The 22,795-nt window shown below is 28.8% G+C and overlaps 2 protein-coding genes across 2 annotated transcripts in view; both read left to right on the forward strand.

The window, feature by feature from the left end:
- The window catches only part of LOC113377297 (venom serine protease 34-like), a 23,923-nt gene extending 14,112 nt beyond the window's left edge, over positions 1-9,811 (forward strand). The window contains exons 5-9 of the mRNA XM_026617561.1: positions 2,564-2,676; positions 6,914-6,999; positions 7,345-7,501; positions 9,280-9,478; positions 9,632-9,811. Of these exons, the coding sequence (XP_026473346.1) occupies positions 2,564-2,676; positions 6,914-6,999; positions 7,345-7,501; positions 9,280-9,478; positions 9,632-9,811 (735 nt within the window). The remainder of the gene's footprint in view (positions 1-2,563; positions 2,677-6,913; positions 7,000-7,344; positions 7,502-9,279; positions 9,479-9,631) is intronic.
- A 3,847-nt stretch (positions 9,812-13,658) lies between these two features.
- On the forward strand, positions 13,659-20,843 carry LOC113374195 (tyrosine-protein phosphatase corkscrew). The gene is made up of 13 exons (XM_026614383.1): positions 13,659-13,817; positions 14,265-14,582; positions 15,219-15,381; positions 15,474-15,650; positions 16,781-16,931; positions 17,024-17,148; positions 17,404-17,535; positions 18,835-19,020; positions 19,143-19,341; positions 19,834-19,985; positions 20,237-20,352; positions 20,429-20,622; positions 20,681-20,843. Exons 1-12 carry the CDS (start codon positions 13,804-13,806, stop codon positions 20,616-20,618), a joined length of 1,923 nt encoding a protein of 640 aa, XP_026470168.1. The 5' UTR covers positions 13,659-13,803; the 3' UTR covers positions 20,619-20,622; positions 20,681-20,843.
- Positions 20,844-22,795: the final 1,952 nt, after the last annotated feature.

The following is a 22,795-nucleotide window of genomic DNA, read 5'->3' on the forward strand; positions in this document are numbered from 1 at the left end:
TAATTAATAAAATGATTATTTTTATTTAAATTCAAAAATTTGATGTAAATTCTAAAATACTTTTAAAATTCAAAAATATTACGATTTTTGTCGATAATTGTTAATATTTAGTTAGAAATAAATGTAAATTTTAATACATTTAAGTATGTTGAAATGCTTATATTGGAAGAAAAGCCAAAAGTTTGTAAAATAATTTGATAAGTGAATAACAATTTTCAACCTACACAAACGAATTGCTAAATCTACAAAATTCTTGGATATCTAATAGTTGAATATATCATGATAGTTATGAAAAAAGTATCCAAAATAAATGGCGCCCTTAACCCTTTCCACTCGGATGCCGCCGTGAAAAGCCATTTTGGTCCCTAAACGACTAATACCTACTAATCGCATTGTTAATAAATAATATGGTTAATAATAATGAAGTTTGTTAAATCTGTATAATTGCCATCCTCTGAAAAGTAGCATGAAATTATTTTAAATTATATTAGGTTGTCAAATAACTCCCTTCCGCTTTTATATATATATATATATATATATATATATAGATATATATATATAAAAGCGGAAGGGAGATATTTGACAACCTAATATAAAATTGTATTTAGATCTTTTTCTGTATAAATGTTCTAATAAATATATAATGTACTAATTATTGACCATGATTACAATTTATAAAAAATTTAAAAAATTATTATATTTAAATTAATTAGCATATGTTATTTCTCAAATTGCCTATTAAACTATCGGCAATATTTTCTTTTTACATTTTTTAGTCAACTAACTGTGATGGTGATCGACTCCTTATATCACCAGCTGGAAAAGTTGATTTGTCAGATGCACAACGTTATTGCGGAAAAGGAACGTTGACGCAAGTATCTACAGCTAATACTATGAATATAGGTATAATTTGTTTTCATATAATCTTTTCTCATTTTAAATAAAGCACACACAGATATATATCTATGTATGTCACCCAATTAACGAGTACATTGTAATATATTATTTTTATAAGGTGTATTCTTATCTACATCAACGATTTACCGGTTCCTAAAAATCTTTGTAATTTTATTTTATCTGCGAAAGACACCAGCCTTATCATCAAATCCAAATTTCTTAAGAAATTTTTATACATATAAATTAAATGTTCTTATGAAGGCAATAAAGAAATGGTTCCACGAAAACAATCTTGCCTTAACTAGTAGTAAATCTCAAATCATATCCTTTAGTACAATAAATCAATTATCCAAGAATATTACCTCATTACGACATTAAGGATATAACCAGGGCCGGTCCTGGGGTTTTTAGCGCCCGCATGCAATTTCTTTTTCTACTCGTATTTTATGTCGGATTTTTTAAATTTTAATTTAATTTATTTTTAATTTTTCATTATTTACAATATCCAAAACTGCATCATAAACTTCTCCTTGTTGATATCGTAAGGGCCGAATTGCATTCAGCTTTACTTTCCCGCCAGATTCAGAGTATCAGATTGTTTTTTTAATGTTAAATTTTTAACGTATTTTGAAAGTTTCAAAAGTTCAAAGATCAGTAAAAAATGCAAAGAAATTAACGATAACTTTGTTTAACGATATTGAAAAAAAAACTTATTATGTTTGTATTTGTATTATTTCTGCTTAGTTAATTATTAAATTTAAAGGTGTAAAAAAAGGGCCACGATTTTTATTTTATTTTTCATATTTGTGCCATTTCTATAACCACGCATGTTTTCAACATTCAAAGTTCATCAGATGCGAAAAATTTGCAACAAAAACAAAAGTTACAATTCAATTTCTCGGAATAAATATTTTTTAATTTCCCATTTTTCATTTTCTCTATTATAATTAGTATTTTTAACAAGTTTTGTTTCAACTAAATAAGCATATAAAATATATATAATATATTCGAAATTTCATTCCCAATCTCGTTTTGGCGCCCCCTAAGGCGTGCACCCGCATTTTTCGCATGCATTGCATTGAAGGGTGGAGCGGTCCTGGATATAACAAATGATCTTTCTCAAGTATCAAGATTTCTTGGAAATTGTAAATCAAATTATTTTTAACTGTCAATCACAATAAAATGAACTATATTAAAATTTTCTACTTTTATTCACAATTAGTATTTTTGAAACAAGTAAAAGTGGCCAAATTGGTTTTGAATTTTAACGATAGATTTGGCTAAATTGCTTTTGAATTAATAATAAGAAAGATCAAAATGAACTTTTACTCAAATATTTTATTAGATACTAGAATCAAATTGACAATTTTTAATTTGAAATTTTAGTTCTTCATTCTGTGAATAATGGTGGTAGCGGAAGATTCTTATGTTCAATTAGAGCCACACAGTCAGCTCAGCAATGCAATTGTGGATGGAAAAAAACGGTATGTAGTTTTGATTATTATATCTGAAAAGTTACATTGCGCACTCTTTTGCTTCATTAAACTTCATTAAAGGTGTAATTTTTAATTATTTTAGGTCCTTATATTGTATGAAAAAACGTTTGTAATTTATTTCGTTTGATAAATATATTATATTGCATTAAATTGTTGTACTGATTTTCTAGACTCGCATTGTTGGGGGTGTTGAAACAGGCATCAATGAATATCCAATGATGGCAGGACTTATAGACTATACAAATAAAATAGTGTATTGCGGCGCTACAATCATTAGCAACAGGTAAATTGCCTGACCTACATCATTCTAGATAATATTTAAAATTTGGATTCAAAATGAGCAAATTCGATTTTATCTTTTACGTCTGCAGTATTTGAACTAATCAATGAAGCAAAGTCATCTCTGAAGATAAAACTTCGTGCTCACATTAGTCCATTTCTGAGTTATTTTACAATTCTAAAAGATCATTTTGCATGGGAACAACTTTGAAGCGCAACACATACACATAAATAACATACCAAAAGCTTTTACTCGTGATATTTCGATTCTTATTTGAAAGATATAATACTATTAACGCAAATAAAACTAGTTGGTTTGGTATTTAGCCTTGAGGCAAGTTACATGAACTTCCCGATATGTGTAAATAATCGACTTAATCAAAAAAAAGTGTAAATAATATACTTCATCAATCCTACTTAAAAAAAAACAATAATAATTTTAGCAAACTTTGACGAATTTGTAAAATTGAACTACTTGTCGTAAGGCCGTAATATTACAGTAAGTTCTATAAGACCATGATGTATATCGCCAAAAAAAGTTCCACGAAAATCGGCTTAATTTTTTTTTTCAACAGTTAATTACAAGAAAACGGCTCGGTAAATTTTCATCTAAAATTAATCAGTACCATTCCCAACTAATATCTTTCGAACAGTTTTTAATATTTTAAAATCGGTTCGGTAGGATGAGCTTAAATGTCGACGAAAATTTAACACTTTTTTTAACAGTTAATTACAAGAAAACGGCTCGGTAGATTTTCACCTAAAATTAATCAGTATCATTCCCAACTAATATCTTTCTAACAGTTTTTGATATTTTAAAATCGGTTCGGTAGGATGAGCTTAAATGTCGACGAAAATTTAACACTTTTTTTCAACAGTTAATTACAAGAAAACGGCTCGGTAGATTTTCACCTAAAATTAATCAGTATCATTCCCAACTAATATCTTTCGAACAGTTTTTGATATTTTAAAATCGGTTCGGTAGGATGAGCTTAAATGTCGACGAAAATTTAACACTTTTTTTAACAGTTAATTACAAGAAAACGGCTCGGTAGATTTTCACCTAAAATTAATCAGTATCATTCCCAACTAATATCTTTCTAACAGTTTTTGATATTTTAAAATCGGTTCGGTAGGATGAGCTTAAATGTCGACGAAAATTTAACACTTTTTTTCAACAGTTAATTACAAGAAAACGGCTCGGTAGATTTTCACCTAAAATTAATCAGTATCATTCCCAACTAATATCTTTCTAACAGTTTTTGATATTTTAAAATCGGTTCGGTAGGATGAGCTTAAATGTCGACGAAAATTTAACACTTTTTTTCAACAGTTAATTACAAGAAGACGGCTCGGTAGATTTTCACCTAAAATTAATCAGTATCATTCCCAACTAATATCTTTCGAACAGTTTTTGATATTTTAAAATCGGTTCGGTAGGATGAGCTTAAATGTCGACGAAAATTTAACACTTTTTTTAAACAGTTAATTACAAGAAAACGGCTCGGTAGATTTTCACCTAAAATTAATCAGTATCATTCCCAACTAATATCTTTCGAACAGTTTTTGATATTTTAAAATCGGTTCGGTAGGATGAGCTTAAATGTCGACGAAAATTTAACACTTTTTTTAAACAGTTAATTACAAGAAAACGGCTCGGTAGATTTTCACCTAAAATTAATCAGTATCATTCCCAACTAATATCTTTCTAACAGTTTTTGATATTTTAAAATCGGTTCGGTAGGATGAGCTTAAATGTCGACGAAAATTTAACACTTTTTTTAACAGTTAATTACAAGAAAACGGCTCGGTAGATTTTCACCTAAAATTAATCAGTATCATTCCCAACTAATATCTTTCTAACAGTTTTTGATATTTTAAAATCGGTTCGGTAGGATGAGCTTAAATGTCGACGAAAATTTAACACTTTTTTTCAACAGTTAATTACAAGAAAACGGCTCGGTAGATTTTCACCTAAAATTAATCAGTATCATTCCCAACTAATATCTTTCTAACAGTTTTTGATATTTTAAAATCGGTTCGGTAGGATGAGCTTAAATGTCGACGAAAATTTAACACTTTTTTTCAACAGTTAATTACAAGAAGACGGCTCGGTAGATTTTCACCTAAAATTAATCAGTATCATTCCCAACTAATATCTTTCGAACAGTTTTTGATATTTTAAAATCGGTTCGGTAGGATGAGCTTAAATGTCGACGAAAATTTAACACTTTTTTTAAACAGTTAATTACAAGAAAACGGCTCGGTAGATTTTCACCTAAAATTAATCAGTATCATTCCCAACTAATATCTTTCGAACAGTTTTTGATATTTTAAAATCGGTTCGGTAGGATGAGCTTAAATGTCGACGAAAATTTAACACTTTTTTTAAACAGTTAATTACAAGAAAACGGCTCGGTAGATTTTCACCTAAAATTAATCAGTATCATTCCCAACTAATATCTTTCGAACAGTTTTTGATATTTTAAAATCGGTAGGATGAGCTTAAATGTCGACGAAAATTTAACACTTTTTTTAAACAGTTAATTACAAGAAAACGGCTCGGTAGATTTTCACCTAAAATTAATCAGTATCATTCCCAACTAATATCTTTCGAACAGTTTTTGATATTTTAAAATCGGTTCGGTAGGATGAGCTTAAATGTCGACGAAAATTAACACTTTTTTTAAACAGTTAATTACAAGAAAACGGCTCGGTAGATTTTCACCTAAAATTAATCAGTATCATTCCCAACTAATATCTTTCGAACAGTTTTTGATATTTTAAAATCGGTAGGATGAGCTTAAATGTCGATGAAAATTTAACACTTTTTTTCAACAGTTAATTACAAGAAGACGGCTCGGTAGATTTTCACCTAAAATTAATCAGTACCATTCCCAACTAATATCTTTCGAACAGTTTTTGATTTTTTAAAATCGGTTCGGTAGGATGAGCTTAAATGTGGACGAAAAATTTAACACTTTTTTTCGAATTACAAAGAAACGGCTTGTCAGATCGTTGCACAAAACTGACAAACGATAGTCCTCAACGAAATACATCAAATGGCTTTTCAATTTCTAAAATCGGTTCAGGCGTTTTTGAGAAAACGTCGATCAAAAGTCTAATTTTGACAAATGCCAAAAAAACCATACTGATTTTTGCAAACTTTGACGAATTTTTAAAGCTGAACCAGTTGTCGTAGGACCGTAATATTTTAGTATGATCTAGAAGACTATGGTATCTATCGTCAAAAAAATAATAATAAAAATCGTCGAAATTTTTTTTTTAAAAACTTTATTACAAGAAAACGGCCCGGCCGATCTCTACCAAAAACTAATCAGCACGATTCCCAACCAATATCTTTCGAACGGTTTTTGAATTTTCAAAATAGATTCAGAATTGCGGGCTAAAACGTAGACGAAAAATTTTTCACTTTTCTGCCATTTATAAAGAAACGGCTTGGCCGATCGTCACACAAAACTGACAAACAATAGTTCTCGTCGAGATACATCGAATGGCTTTTAAATTTTTGAAATCGACCCAGCCGTTTTCGAGAAAACGTCGATTTACGGCAAAAAATCTGTTCACATACACACACACACACACACACACATACTTTTTCCAAATTTGGTCTCATTCGATTCAGAATGGCTTGAAACGTCGAGAAAACATAAAATTAGCGAATCGGATTTTTTGATGAAAACATAAACTTCTCCTTCGGGAAGTTAAAAAAGAGTGCCCGTAAGAAGTAAAACTTATTTGCTACTATACAAGATAGCATTTAAGTAAAAATAATTACATTTGTTTTATTATTTTTAAGGAACAGGGTAAAATATATTTCTGATTCAGGTATTTTTCATTAAATCAACATTTGTACTACAATGTAACTTTAAAATGTTCACTTATCTATGCCGATTTCCTTGTTGATCGGAACGCATACAACGACAGATCTCTATTCACATACGCGACTATTAATCACAATCGACCCGTATAGAAATAATATCATCGTTAGCGAATGACGAATCATTGGCACTCGACTCTCATCTTATTTTATCTGCCTAGTCGCGCCTCAAGAAGTTATACTTAAAAAAATTGGTTTAATGCACGTAAAAATACGTCTATCTATCCTAATGCACCATATGCCCTAAAAGTGCATGATTGAAAATATTTTTATGTAATTTTGAAAATTATTAATATATTTAATTTATAATATTGATATTTCATGTGTTTTTACATTATAGATATTTAGTCACAGCGGCACATTGTGTGATTAATAGAATTCCGAGTGGTTTAGGTGTGCTGGTTGGTGATCACGATATTTCAACTGGTAAATAGATAATAAGAAAACATCAAATAAGCAAATTAAAAAACCTTTTAATTAGAAAAAGAATATAAATAAGAGAAAGCATTATTATATAAAATCAAAAAGTAAAGTCTATAAAGTCATGTAAAGAAGAATAATCGTACAGTTATATATCAATTGCAGTTCAAAATTCATTTCGCCATCAATGGATATCTCTCTGATTCTCTTGATCATTAATCAATTAGGAATATAATTTTAAATATTTTCATTATTTCATACTTGGTATCATTTCGAACAAATTCATGTTTTCAATTATGCTCTAACTAAATTTAATTTATTAAATAAACTATTTTCTTTTATTGCAAATAGGTTCTGAAACAGGTTCATCAAGATTATATGGCGTAGAAAATGTCAGAATTCATGAAAGATTTGATGCCGTAACATATCAAAATGATATTGCAATTATAAGAACCAATGCCGACATAAATTTTTCTCAAGAGGTTGGACCAGCTTGCTTACCTTTTAAGTAAGTAATAAAATATTGAATAAATTTTTTATCTATAATAAGCTTTAAATCAATTTTCACGATTAGTGAAGATTCTAATTTTGTTCAAAAATGATGTCGCAAAGTTCATATTACATATATACGCAAATCATCTCTAACTTTTAATATCATTATTTGAATATTATATTATCAAACATGAAATTTGATATTAACTTTCGATACATTTCAATTTCAACGTCTGATTTGGCAATCTCCGATGTCGCATCTTGTTAATTCACAAATAGAGTCAGGGGCGTAACTACCGCCGTATCAGCCGTATCAAAAATACGGGGCCCCCGAGACAGGAGGCCCCCAACGAGCGCAAGCTGAAAGCAAAACTACATTTTTTTAAGTATTGAACTTCAACTTGTAAGCTAACGCTTTAAGAGAATTTATTTTTGCAAGCTCTAGCAATCAATTCAATTAGTAAAGCTTTTGCACATTCTATAAGTTAATATTGTAAATAAATCTATGAAACTAATTCAGATTATAATTTGGAATTTTTATAGTTATATTTATAACATGTTTTTGTTTGTTGTTGTTACTACTTGAATTGTCTACATGACGTGTCAGTTTAATAGTTAGATTTGGATCAATATGATCAACTAAATCATTTTCAGATTTTATTCTTTACTGTTTAAAAATATTAGTTTCTTTTCTGAATCTTTTCAACACGCCAGTAATGACTTACAAAAAACTAGTATTTTATTAAGTAATCTTTTGAATAGACTGTGCGAATTAAGATATGAAAGTTTATTGACATAGTTTGCTGAAGAAGTACAAATAATTTGTAAAAATATGGATTGCAATAACTATTTTAAAGAACAAAAGACGAAAGATAATGAAGCGTTATTATGATTAAGTTATCACAAGATGAGAGAATTTTAGATCTGAAATCTTATTTTCATGTATATTATTGCTGTTTGGATATATTAATTTCACAAACCAAACAAAGATTTCAAAACCTTTGCGACGTAAGTAGTAACATTTGTCATTTCGAAATCGAGAATTAATAAACGTTTCCGGAAAACTGTCGACAGAATTACTGTAAAGGAATATTGTAAAACAGCTCATATGATCATCACCAATTGATAGTTCTAGAAAGAGGTTTGAATATAGAAATCTAAAAAATTTATTTCATTAAGGTACAATGATGCAATGGGCTTGTATCCAGTTTTCCCAACGAAATACAGTAAGCATTTTTTTGGCCCTTAATTACAATTCACTGTTAAAATCGCAACTGCTTAATAAAATTTAAAGTTTACTAACTACTTCGGTTTTTCAAAAAAAAGGCATTGAGAGTGAAAATATAGCTGGAATCATTTGTACAAAATTCAGAAAATTAGAGAAAATTAGATAGATAAATAATTAGAATGATTAATAAATATTCTTTTAATTTTATGTATTTTTATATTTTGCTAATAAAAGTTCTTCTTGAGGGGGCCTTCAAACAAATTTTGATACGGGGCCCCGCCAAGGCACGCTACGCCCTTGAATAGAGTCTATTTTCGCACACAAGATCAAATATTACAGTGCTTTAGCTTTACAAAACACACCAATTGGATTTATAAAATTTCTGTTTTCAAGTTTTGTTGTTTTGTTGAAAATATTTACCGAAAGTGAAAAACTAAGAACATTTAGTTTTGTTTTAATACATTCACTATTTTTTCTTTCAGACTGAAGTTGTTATAAAAATTTAGGACTAAAATATAACGTTTACCTACTAATTATTAATTAAATTTTATTTTGTTGATTCTCAGTTACCGAGGAACAAATTTTGCTGGTGCTTATGTCACAGCCTTGGGCTGGGGAGCTACAGGATTTGGGGAAACAACATCAAATCGTCTAATGAAAGTACAACTCAACGTACAAACTAATGATGTTTGCTCGAAACATTACCCAAATCGCCTTGGTCCTGGGCAATTATGCACATACGCTGATGGCCAAGACTCATGTCAGGTAGTTTAAAAAAATGCATTTTTTAATTCATTTGAAATATAAAAGTTTTGGATATAAAATTTGGTTTAGTTTTGAATGTTAAACTGCAATTATACCAAATTTTAAAAATTTGCTTTCTGTAAAAATATATTCAAGGAAAAAATTATTTTACAGAATGATTCAGGTGGTCCTTTGTGCTATGAAAATTACAATGCCGGCAGGGTATTTCTAGTAGGCGTGATTAGCTATAGTATTGGGTGTGCAACCACAACTCCAGGAGTTAATACTAGGGTAACAAGTTACTTAGATTGGATCCAAGTAAATACTCCCGACGCCCAATATTGTATTAAATAAGTAATATTTCAACATATATATACATTTATATAAACATAATTTATGTTGTACTACGAATATTGAATCCAAATAAAACCAAAATGTTTTTGAAAATATAAAATTCATTCACCGTTAGGTTATTTCGAAACCAGACATGTACTATTTGGAAGTGACTACGACTTATGACTATCATTCTACGCTATTGGAGAGAAAAGAAAAGAGGTTATTGAAAAGAAAATGTTCGATTTCTAATTATAATGCTTAATAATTCATAAATTAATGAGTAAACAGAACCTGGTATGTTTTCTCGAAAGAGCAACCCACCGGTTTACTACTAAGGTTCAAATAAGAGTAGAGTAGAGCAGGGCTTAAAGGTAAGGGATCGTCCATTAATCACGTGATCGATTTTTTTATGGATTTTTGGACTTCCCCTCCCTCCTTGGTGATACTTGGTGATATTCAAAACTACCCCCCCTCCCACACCAAACGAGAAAAAAATGTATTTTTTTGTTTTCAGAAAATGTTTGAATTTTTTTCAAAAAAAAATCAGGTCAAAAAAAATACACGTGATATCTTACTATACCCCTCCCTCCCCCACGTAATATTTTGTGATATTTTGTCAAACCCCCTTCCCGCTAAAAACCTCACGTGATTAATGGACGCTCTCTAAAAAGGGCCGCAACTGGTATCTAGAAAACCCGTAAAGTTATGAATTTTAACAACAATATTTGCAAGTGAAGGGTAAAAGATGTATAACCAGCCATCACCTTGAATCTCACGACGCTGCTATCGGAATATAAACGGCAATGTTTGAAAATCCATCACAAAAGTAGTTTGTTTCGTTGTTAATTTTTTTGGTTGTGAACACTGGTGTTTAGTTAACGAGATTTTAATATAATTTTTAAGAATACTTTATTTAATGTTTCATAAGATGCATGTATTGTTTAATTCAAGTTAGATCCACCTGCTCTTTTTTAATATAAGCTCTACAAGTGCTCAAATGTCGGTGGTGTAAAAAAGACCAACTGAATCTTTACCCTGGTAAAGGTGTAAATAATAAAAATTAGTAAATAAAAAGTAAATTAAGTTTGAAATCAATTTAATTAGAGATAAATCAATAAATAAGTATTCCAACTTTGCTAATGAATATTTCTGACATACTGACAAAATACCAAATCAAGGTTATATAGATGTGTGTTTTCTGCAAAAAATGTACCCATGAAATTTATATTTTGCATTGGTTGAATAATATAACTATTATTTTGTAAAAACGCTTTAAAATTAAAAATAAGACATAGAATCTGTACGCCCCTGTCTGTCCCATTTTAAACCCGCCTATGGAGCAAACAGAACCGGGTGATAAATTTTTGGAAAACAGCAATGATTATTTGTTGTGATATAATTATAATTATATCACAACAAATTACACTCATCAAACAAAGAACTATCTGACTATATTAAGTAAAACTCCCAGTTAGTTAATCATAGCATAATCATTGCTGTTTTCCAAAAATTTATCACCCGGTTCTGAAACCAATTAAGGTAAACGTACCATATTACGGGATGTTAAGAAACGTTTGACTTTAAAGACGAATTTTAGAGAAAATAGGAAAGTGGACGAACTAAATCTGTTATATTTTATTAATTAGACCTTTGAGATTATTATAAAACAAGATTTTTCGTCGTAGAACGTCATTTATAGAAATAATCGGCATTTTGGTGAACCACGCGTTTGTCTCTAATTCCGTGATAAAATTCGGTTCATGAACTTAATGCCGGGAGTCGTTGTACACTATTCCGTGATAGCGCTCGAAGCATACATTTACACCGTAAATACATACAACTACCGTATTTACGAATATGTCCCTAATTCGCTGCATACATACACACATACCCGCACACTAGTGATTCGTGCTCTATAAATATGATAGAAAACAAGTGCACTACGAGTTTTGCCCTATTTCTATAAGCTTTGACATAACACAAATGATTTATCGTAGATGAAGTAAAAGAAACATCTGATTTTCTCATTACTACCATATTTTATGTATATGGGAATAATGGAAATAAGTAAAAAAATCATATATTTTCTTGCTAAAGAGTAGTAATTTCAAACTCAATTATTAGGGTTAAAAATAAAAAAAAACATATACCGTAATTAGGTCACAATATTCTGTGGTCATTACCAAACTTAGTAACACCAAAAACACCACTAAATTTAAGCATAATTGAGAATAAAAGACTAAAATAATTCAGGTCTACTTTTCCTAATTGCGTGACACTCACGGAATTACGTTCAATGCCTCAATTTTGTGAACTTAATTACGGGAGTCACAAAATTGACACTTTCTTAAAACATATTTGCTCAATTTAACTATAAAACTTATCACTTATTAATTCTTAACAATAATATCACAAATTTATATTGAATAAGCTTACCAGTGTCACATAAAAATCTTAAGCAATTGTAGCGTCATATTAACCTAACTAACAACAGGACTGTACGTAATGGCGATCGGGTTATGACTCTATATGGTTTTAAAAACTAATATTTAAAATGGAAAATCGTGCTTATTTGATGAGATTCGAATTATAGTTTATGTGGTATTGTTTAAAATTATTATTCACCGACTGTTTTCTTATTTTGCGATCAAAATGAAAAACTCCCGTAATAATGTACTATCCCGGAATAGTGTACGTTTACCTTAATTGGTTTTGTTTTCACAATATAATTGCTTAAGGTCAAATTGGACCTTCGTGCCCGCCCTCCATATGAAAGGATTGCTATTACCGGTGCGCCTATTTTATTTCGATATATTGCGTATACATTTTTCTGTAAAATCGTCAAAAGCTACACCTATGATGTTTTTAGACAGTCAACTCTAATCCTTTAATGTGTTTTTGTTGAATTTCTCTATATACATCTATGCAACAGCAAAAAATTCTACCCTGATAAAAAGCCATCCCTGGACGTAGATATCGTTACATGGAGCCGTATAAATACCTGTCAATCTTTCAGTATTATTTATCCTCGTTTGCTAATGACGAACACTATTAGGATCCAAGGTAAAGTATTCATAAACATGCAATATTTTGTATCCATATTATTGTTTAAGAAAAAAACAGTGAAACAGTAAACAGTTAACAGTAAACAAATAACCAAATAACTGTTTACTGTTTCACTCTTTTTTTTAAAACAATAATATAGATACAAAATATTATTATTAACTAAAATTATATTATTAACTAAAATAAAATATATGTTAGGCGATAGTATACTATCGCCTAACATATATTTTATTTTAGTTCCTCAGTTAATATAAAAATCGTTAAATAGCATGTTGAAAAAACGAATGTTAAAATAGTATTAATTTTGCTTGATACGTGAATGTCATGAGCAGGAGTTTCTATATAAATAAAAATAAAACATATCACCGCAAGAGATCACCAAGAATTATTATACTGCACTTACCTTAAATTGGACTTTAAGTAGCCATCAGTGACAGTTATACGGTCGTTTACCATTTTTTCCGTAACACTTGACACATTTTGATTTAGCAACTAAGTTATTACTCATTACATATCATTACCTACTATTATGACAATAATAGGGATACAATAATTTTAAAAACTTAATTTAATTACAATTGTTGCCTATTAAATTGTTTAAGTCCACTTTTGTTAACACAAAAACTTATAATGTCACTAACATTTGAATAAAAGCAACATGGTGCAGTAATGAACAACAGAACTTGAGAGCCATAAACATACATGAAGTTTGCGCAATTTAACGCTGATGTTGGCAATAAGCTTTGCATGTACGAAAATTTAATGAAACATGTTATGAGTGAACACCCCCTAAGTTATGTATGTAGACTATCTGTCATATTGTTGTGGAGAAATTTTAGATTAATCAATTGTAATTTTGACGTTTAGGCACGTATGTGTATAAATCATCGAAGACCAATGATTAAATAAATCATGAATTAATTCAAGTTAATTAAATTATAGTGATGGCCTCTAGAAGGTATTTTCACTTCCTAACATTTTTGGTCAAATTTCATTGAAGTTATGGTTTATTTTAAATCAAATCTTATTCTTACTTTCATACTTTTTTGGCTAATACAAATAAATAATTCTGTTACTTTACTGATTGTTCAATTTCACATCCATGCTCATGTTCATGTTTTATATGTTATTTGTACTTGTGATTTAAGTTTATGTATAATTGTCTCGAACATGATTTTGAAGTCGTGTGCCCTCAAGTTGTTTAAACATTGTTTTGAAGTTATATTACTTTGTTGCTAATATTATTTTTATAACTTTATATTTATATGTCGTAATATGGATGCTCATATAAGCAATTACACAAATATACAGTAAACAATCTGTTCTCTATATCAATGATTTACATGATTAAAAAGTTAATGATTAACAGGTTGATTACAATTAAGTTGTTTGTTTGTAATAATAGATGGTTTCATCCTTGTATAACTGGAAAGAAAGCTGAATCACTACTTCTGACATCAGGTGTTGAAGGATCATTTCTGGCCAGACATTCTCGCAGCAGCCCTGGAGATTTCACTTTATCTGTTCGTCGAGGAAATGAAGTTACCCATATTAAAATACAAAACAATGGTGATTTTTTTGATCTCTACGGAGGTGAAAAGTTTGCTACGCTGGCCGAACTAGTTCAATATTATTCAGAAAATGGTGGTCAATTGAAGGAAAAGAATGGTGATTGTATAGAGTTGAGAACTCCTTTAATTTGTGCTGATCCTACTACTGAAAGGTAATTACAAATTATATTACACTTATTTTATAAACTGTAGATTACTTAAGTTAGTCACATAGAAATATATATCAAAATGAGTTTTCAAGTGAAAGTAGAGCTTCTGTGATTGCTGGTAATAATAATTTAAAATCTCTCACTATAAGAAAAAGTGGAACATACAACTGGGTTTTCTTATATCGTATAATCATTCCTATGCCTTCTAAAAAGATGAAAATTAGTGATGTATCATCAGAACAGCTCATAGAACACTTATTTTTGATTATTGTTAAAAGACAAAGAAAACAATATTAGATTATAAATACAACAATAATTACTGCATTCTTAATATAGTAATAAGTAATAAGTTACAAAATGTAATGTGATTTTTAATTTATTGTGTTATATATTTTATCATAAAGTAATAAATGTGATAATTTTTTGGCAATAATAAATAATAGATTAAATTTGCAAAGAAACAAAATATATAAAAAATTTTTGGAGAGCCAAATATATTTTCTGAGACACTGATTGAAAATTTCTTATTCATTAAATTATTATTTTATTCACTTGTTTTTTTCTTATTGACAGCTCAAATTATTATTATTTTTTTTTTAATATTATAATTATTATGCATAATCAAGTTTTGAATTTTAGATGGTTTCATGGAAACTTATCTGGAAAAGAAGCAGAGAAATTGATATTAGAAAGGGGCAAAAATGGTTCATTTTTAGTTAGAGAATCACAGAGTAAACCAGGTGATTATGTTCTCTCTGTTAGAACTGATGATCGAGTTACACAAGTCATGATTCGGTGGCAGGTATAATTTATTATATATATATATTATATATATATATATATATATATATATATATATATGTATTTAGATTACATATTTACAACCTATTATAGAAAGACTTTTATGATGTTGGAGGAGGTGAACAATTTGCAACATTGTCTGAGTTAATAGAACATTACAAAAGAAATCCCATGGTTGAAACTACTGGTCATGTTGTACATCTTAAGCAGCCTTTTAATGCAACAAGAATTCATGCCTCTGGTATACATTTTCGAGTTCAACAATTACAGGTGAAACTTTTATATTTAACCACTAAATGCTTAAGGTCTAACTTAGTTTGTTTGTGAAAAACTGGCAAATTTGCACACTAACGAACTCAGTTTGTTCATAGGAATTTTTCCAAACAACACCAAACAAGATTTATAAAGTTTTATATTAAATTTCAATAACTTCAATATAATTATAAATCAATGCATTTTTTTGGGTGACTTGATTCTCTCATTTGTTATTATAAACTTAACCATATTAATTTTTTTTTTAAAATTGTTTATCTCATAATTTTAACATTCTAAACACATTGCAATAATAAAAAAATATGTTTTTTGCCAGTGAATTTTTAAAAAATGTGTGCATTAAGTGGTTAATTTTAATTTTTGCATATATATCATACTCAATATAATATGAGGAGTGTTGTCATATAAAAGCAATTTTAGGATGTGTAGACACGATTTAATTATTTTTTTGTGAACTTTAGATATATTTTTGTTTAATACGCTTATCTGGTGTTATTTTTGTATGTAAGTTTTATTTTATAAATACTGTACGCTGAATGAATTCATACAGCGTTCATTCATACATGACTCGAAAAGTAACTTGTTATGATGGCTGGGAGCAGACATACGACTGGAACAGTAAAAAGTTTTGAAGAGTTTTTGAAAAAGAACAGTTTGCTGGCTGAGAGTGGATAAACGACCAAAAAGGGTTAAATGTATCTAAGATGAATTTATTTGCTTCTCAATGCAATTTCTTCTCTTGTGTTTTTTATTATTTTATATCCTTTTTTATATTTATAATACTATTTTGATGGTTATTCTGAACATAGAATATGTGTATTCTGACATTCGAGTATAAATATATTCAAAATAGTATAATCAAGTTTCTACTGACTATTACGAAATCCTTGTAAAAAGTTGCCAAAATGACTGGCAGCAGTTAACAAGTACAAAAGACTATGGACTAAATGTAAAAATCTGGAGTTAATTTCTCTCAACTAGTACAGAAGTGATTCAAATCAATGTTGTGTTCAACCACACAAAACTCGCGATTTTTTTATATTTCTACTTTATTGGGTATCTGCTATGCACAATAAAATGTGCTAGTTTTTCTTTTAGTTATAAAATAATAATATATTCATTTTTAGAAAGAAAATGGTGCTAGTGGGACTGGTAAAGCGGGTTTTTGGGAAGAATTTGAGTCATTGCAGCAACAAGAATGTCGACATTTATTTTCAAGAAAAGAAGGACAAAAGGCTGCAAATCGGGCGAAAAACCGTTACAAAAATATTTTACCATGTAATAACTTGTCTAGTTTCAATTATTTTTGTAATTATTCAAGGTAATGAGACCTGTGACAAAAATATTTATTGCATGTTTGTTTGTAATAGTTGATCATACTCGAGTTGTTCTGAGAAATGGAGATGCTCAAGTACCAGGATCAGATTATATTAACGCCAACTACATTCGACAAAATGCTGATGAAAATGGGGAATGCACTGGTAAGATATTTTTAGTTTTATTTTTGCTAAGAGAATGAATGAAATTGAAGAAGCAGTGCGTACTTTTTTTGATGTGTGATCTCATTACAAATATTAGTACAGTTATTTTTATAGTAATATATAATTATTGCATTTTTCATATAATGCATTGATAGGTCCAACTTTGTTTACTTATGTGTGCTTAAACTGATAACGATATTTTCTTATAAGGATTGTAAGAATATTTGTTAAATATAATTTTATGTTATTAATAATTTTACATTTTACAGACGACAAATGGAAAAGTATACATTGCAACACAAGGTTGCTTACCCTGCACAGTTGCTGACTTTTGGGCTATGATCTGGCAAGAGAAAGTAAGAGTTATTGTAATGACGACAAAGGAGTTAGAAAGGGGAAAAGTAAGTACAATTTATATACATATATATATATATATATATATATTTATATATGATTAATTTCTTGTAAATAAAGTAAAGATTTTTTAAAACAATTTTGAAAAAAACAGAAAGTAATGTTAAAAACTAAATATACATAGAGCAAGAATAAAAAGAAAGAGATTTAACTAAAGAGACAGACTAATTATATCTAAACCTTAAATTAAAATATTGCATAAAACATTACTTACTTGAAATTCTTAGATGATCACTTACACATATTAATAACAGCTTGTAAAACAATAATATATATATATATATACGAGGTCTGTTCAAAAAGTACCCGGAATTTTCGTTTTTTCAAAAAAATATTTATTTATTCGTCTACATTAATGTGGTCCCCTTCAAAGTAGTCCCCCCCAGATATAATACACTTATGCCAGCGTTTTTTCCAATTTTCGAAGCACCTTGATATTCACTTTTTGATATGTCCTTGAGCACTCTCAGCGATTTTCTTCAATCGAGGAAAAACCGCCGTCCTTTCATGGGTCTCTTCACTTTGGGAATAGGAAAAAGTCACACGGAGCCATATCTGGTGAATTTTTGCACTTTGCAACACTTTATTTCATTTTTACGCAAAATTTAATACAAATTCTTTGACTTTTCAATTCTTCCATTGTAAAAATCGCCGAGCTCAGAAAAACACGTCGAACCTTAGCGACTACCACAGACAAAGTAAAAGTGAATATAGCTGAAAATTTCATCATACTTTAGGGCATGTATACCAAAACAATAAAAAAAAAATTTTGACAATCAGACACTCCAGACCCGCGAAATTTAATTATTAGTAATTCGGGTACTTTTTGAACACACCTCGTATATATATATTATATATATATATATATATATATATATATATATATATATATATATGTTGCAAGAGTTTAATTTTCTGTTGAAATGTATAATTAATTTCTAGGAGGGCGTACCACATCAAGTAAAATATATAAATAAAGTAAAGATTTTTTAAAACATCTTTATTTTTCCGTACATTTCGACTTAAAATTCTACGTCATCGTCTGTGGTTTTATGTAGTATATTTACACTTATTCAAGTAGATTTATATTCATTCACATAGATTTACTCTTATTGGAGTATATTTGCACTTATTATTGTAGTAAATTTAAACTCATTGGAGTTTATTTACAATCACTGTAGTTGTTATATTGATTGATATATTTAATTATGTATTGATCCAAAAATATTAATCAATAAAAATAATTAAATAATATGAGTTTTATAATAATATTTGTTCACACGTAGATTAAGTGTGCCAGATACTGGCCGGATGAGAACCAAACAAAACATTGGGGTAAAGCAAATGTAACAACTGTGAAAGAAATGCACACTGCTGATTACACTTTGCGAGAGTTCCATTTGAAATGGGAAGGACCACTGGAACAGAATGATATTTCAAGAGACAGAAGTGTTTGGCATTTTCATTTCCAGGTACATATATTAAATATTTAATTTCAGCTATGATTTTATTTAAACATATTTAATAGTATATGATAGATATATGATTTTTTATAATGTATTTATATGAATATAAGTATGTGTTAATTTATTAGGCATGGCCAGATCATGGTGTACCTAGTGATCCAGGATGTGTACTTAGCTTTTTGCATGATGTTAATGCTCGTCAAGAACAGATTGCACAGATTGAAGGTAGTGCTGCTGGTCCTATTTGTGTTCATTGTTCTGCTGGAATTGGTCGCACTGGAACATTTATAGTGGTCGATATGATATTGGATCAAATCAAGAAACAAGGTTATACGATATATCCATGCATATTTTCTAATTTAATCATTTTAATCAATTTATAGTAAAGACCTATCAGATTTGTAGGTTATTTTTAATTTATAATTTGCAGTTAAAAATCTGAAAATAATTCAGGAGCTGTAGGCTTGTGTTAAAACTTTATGATTTATCTTTTAGCTTTATTAGAAAATTTTGAATTCATTAATTTAGTGCAAACGTTAATTGAAGTTTTCTTTGATAATTTTTGTTTGATTCTGAGAATTTTGAAGTTATTTATAATAGTATGGCTCCTATTAGCAGAGATTGAAACTTGCTATATAGAATTTTTGGTAACTAACAGATGAAAACTTTTTTTTAAGTAACAAAAAGATAATTTTAGAAATTTAACCAATATTGCTAGATTTGAATTGTCAATGACCTTTATTAGTTTTGAATATTGAGAGCTTCATGCAACATGCTTCAAAGCAAAATTCCACTTACATAGTTTTATTATTTTTTCAGGTTTAGAATGTGAAATTGATATTCAACGTACTGTTCAGATGGTTAGATGTCAACGTTCTGGCATGGTCCAGACTGAAGCCCAATATAAATTTGTTTATTTTGCAGTTCAACATTATATGGAAACCTTACATCAAAGAATACATGCAGATCAGGTTAGTTGAATTTTTCCCGGTTAACACTGATCAATTGATTAATTTAGCATTTACATAAATTCTTGATTTTATATTTGGTTACAAATGAGCTTTTAATATGCATTCTTTATTTATTCTCTATTAAAACTGCTAATTAAGTAATGCATAATGCGTAATTATATGAAGTTTACTTTAAGAATATATGATTTATTATTGTTTTATTAAACAGAAGGTTGATCATTTTTAAAGTAAATTTTTACTATTTTTACCAGAAATCAACTCGCGAATATACAAATATCCGTTATACTAGCGATGTCAATCACTCATCAATGCCTGTAGAATTATTGGGCATGCCCAAGAATCAAGCCCTTAAAGATAATCTTCCAAGGTACGTTTACTTTATTTTGCTAACAGCACAAGAAAGGATACATACATATTTTGCTTTCACTTAATTTTTTTGATAGACCACCAGACGATCTTGATTCTGCTTTCAACATAAATGAAAAGGAAGAAAGTAATGAAAAATCGTTCTTAGTGAACCAAACAGTTGGTCGAGCACAGCAAAAAAACAGTAAAGTTGTGATGATGCCACTGTGTTCGACTGCCGTGAATGAGAGTCCTCCACCACCACCACCAAGGAAAGCCGCGCTGTGATAATGTATAAATAATATATTCATAATATATATATATATATATATATATATATATAATTTTAGAATCAATGAATCCTGGAGTTTTTATTAATTTGTGCGTGTTTTCCGAGCAATAAACCCAAAGAAAACATAGTTTTTGGAAGTTATTCGTGACCTTTTGGAATCAGTTATGTTCCATCAATTAAGCTCCAATACTATCTTCAAAACCCTTTTATTTTCTATTTGGATTAATTATTCAGAAAATCGGATCAAATATATGACAATATAGGAGACATATATATATATATATATATATATATATATATATATATATATATATATATGTATATATATATATAGGAGTTGTATGAATGTGTATAAATTTTAATAGAGAAGTGCCCAGGAATATTATTGTAACATAACGCTTTTTAAAAATAATGTTATTGCCTAATATATATTTTGGAACTATGTAATACTCAACTCATATTGTTATCAAAAAATTATATCTTTATTCTTGGATTATAAAACCATGCGGCAAACGCCATTGATAATTAGAAGTTTAAGTATTTAGAAAATAGGTAAAAATCTAACTTGTTTTTACAAAAAACCGCATTCGGCGATTAATTCAACCATCTAGTGAAAAGAAATAAATATACTAATTGGAGCACTCCTAGTCGAAATCCAATACAAAAAGAGAAGTATTATTAAATACATCTAGTTCTTAATATCTTGTTGGCACTTTTTATGTACATGATTGTGCATATACATATACATATATATGCATGGATATACATATATATATATATATATTATATATATATATATATGTGTGTGTTTGTGTGCGGTATAATTTGTATGATCTAACACAAATATGTGTAAAGTTTAATAAAAAATATTTTAATTCTTAAATGAATTTAAAATGACTTAATTTTTATGATAAAGTAATAAACATCCTGTGGCAGTATTTTTTTTCTATTATTATTTCAATGTGCTTTCAGGGTTATAATAGAGTCATTATGATTTTGAAATGATTATAATTATAATTTGCGTGACGTCATAAACACAAAATTGAGGATAATTAAAAATCCATAATAAATTCTGATCGGTAATTCTGTTCTTAAAAAAATAGTTTCTATTCACTACATTCACTCATTTACATTGCTTACTTAGGTGATGAACTGAAAACTGATAACATTTTCGAAATCAACGTTTTGGAGTCTTTTGGAATCGGTAAAAACATTTAAAAATCTCAAAGAAAAATCCATTTCATCAATAAAGTTATGATGTTGCAGCCAATGATTTTGATATTTGCAGTGTTATATGCTGGGAATGCTCATGAATTGTGGTAGCCCCATATAAATTCCATTAAGTGTCCAAAAAATAATGATACATAACAAATGACAAGATGTGCAAAAGTAATGATTATATCAGTAAACTAATAAATGCGATTTTAACTATAGTTTCTACAAACATTTTGTACATTTAAATTCTGTTAAAATTTTTTTTTAAGAATATTTTTCATTCTCACAACACGGTTTCACTCTAACACAGTTCGATAATTAGGTAAAACACTAATAAATATGAAAACATGAAATGAAGGGAGTATGAAAAAATGCTTAGGTAACGTTCAAATTACTACGTTGAAATTAAAACTATGAAAGTAGAAAGACGTAGAAACAATTTTTTTAAAAGAAGTACAGATAATCGACGATACGACGTAACGTGTTGTATGGGAATATCTGTACTTCAATTATAAAAAGATCTTTTTACGTCTTTCTACTTTTATAGTTTTAATTTGAACATCATAACAATTATTTTTGTTTCATGCAGACTTGAAATTATCATTTTTTGTTTTGTCATAAATCGGAAGAACCACTCTGATAATGGACTGTGGCTATACCTGTAACAGGTTTTTGTGCGGAATCATCAGAAGGTTAGTTAATGAACTTGACAATATAGTTTAGTTAATAAAATTTATTCTCAATAATTTAATGATTACATAATGTACAATAGATTTGATACACATTCTGACGCGTCACTGTCAATAACCTATGTAAGTATTGTTAAAAAAAAAGTTTCCTTACAATATCCATTTACTTATATTTATATTATTTCACAAATATGTCATAATTCTCATTGCTATATATTATAAACACGTAACTCATCTTCAAACAAATATCATTTTCTTTGAGCAGGCGG

Source organism: Ctenocephalides felis, unplaced genomic scaffold, assembly GCF_003426905.1.
Source record: "Ctenocephalides felis isolate EL2017-DRISC unplaced genomic scaffold, ASM342690v1 CF-g0.4_SCAFFOLD_00845, whole genome shotgun sequence".
Lineage (NCBI taxonomy): Eukaryota > Metazoa > Arthropoda > Insecta > Siphonaptera > Pulicidae > Ctenocephalides > Ctenocephalides felis.

Bases quoted from the DNA above. Each gene is read 5' to 3' on its own strand.
- LOC113374195 (XM_026614383.1), top strand. The intron at 15,382-15,473 runs GTATAATTTATT...AACCTATTATAG, and splicing joins AAGTCATGATTCGGTGGCAG to AAAGACTTTTATGATGTTGG. The intron at 15,651-16,780 runs GTGAAACTTTTA...ATTCATTTTTAG, and splicing joins TTCGAGTTCAACAATTACAG to AAAGAAAATGGTGCTAGTGG.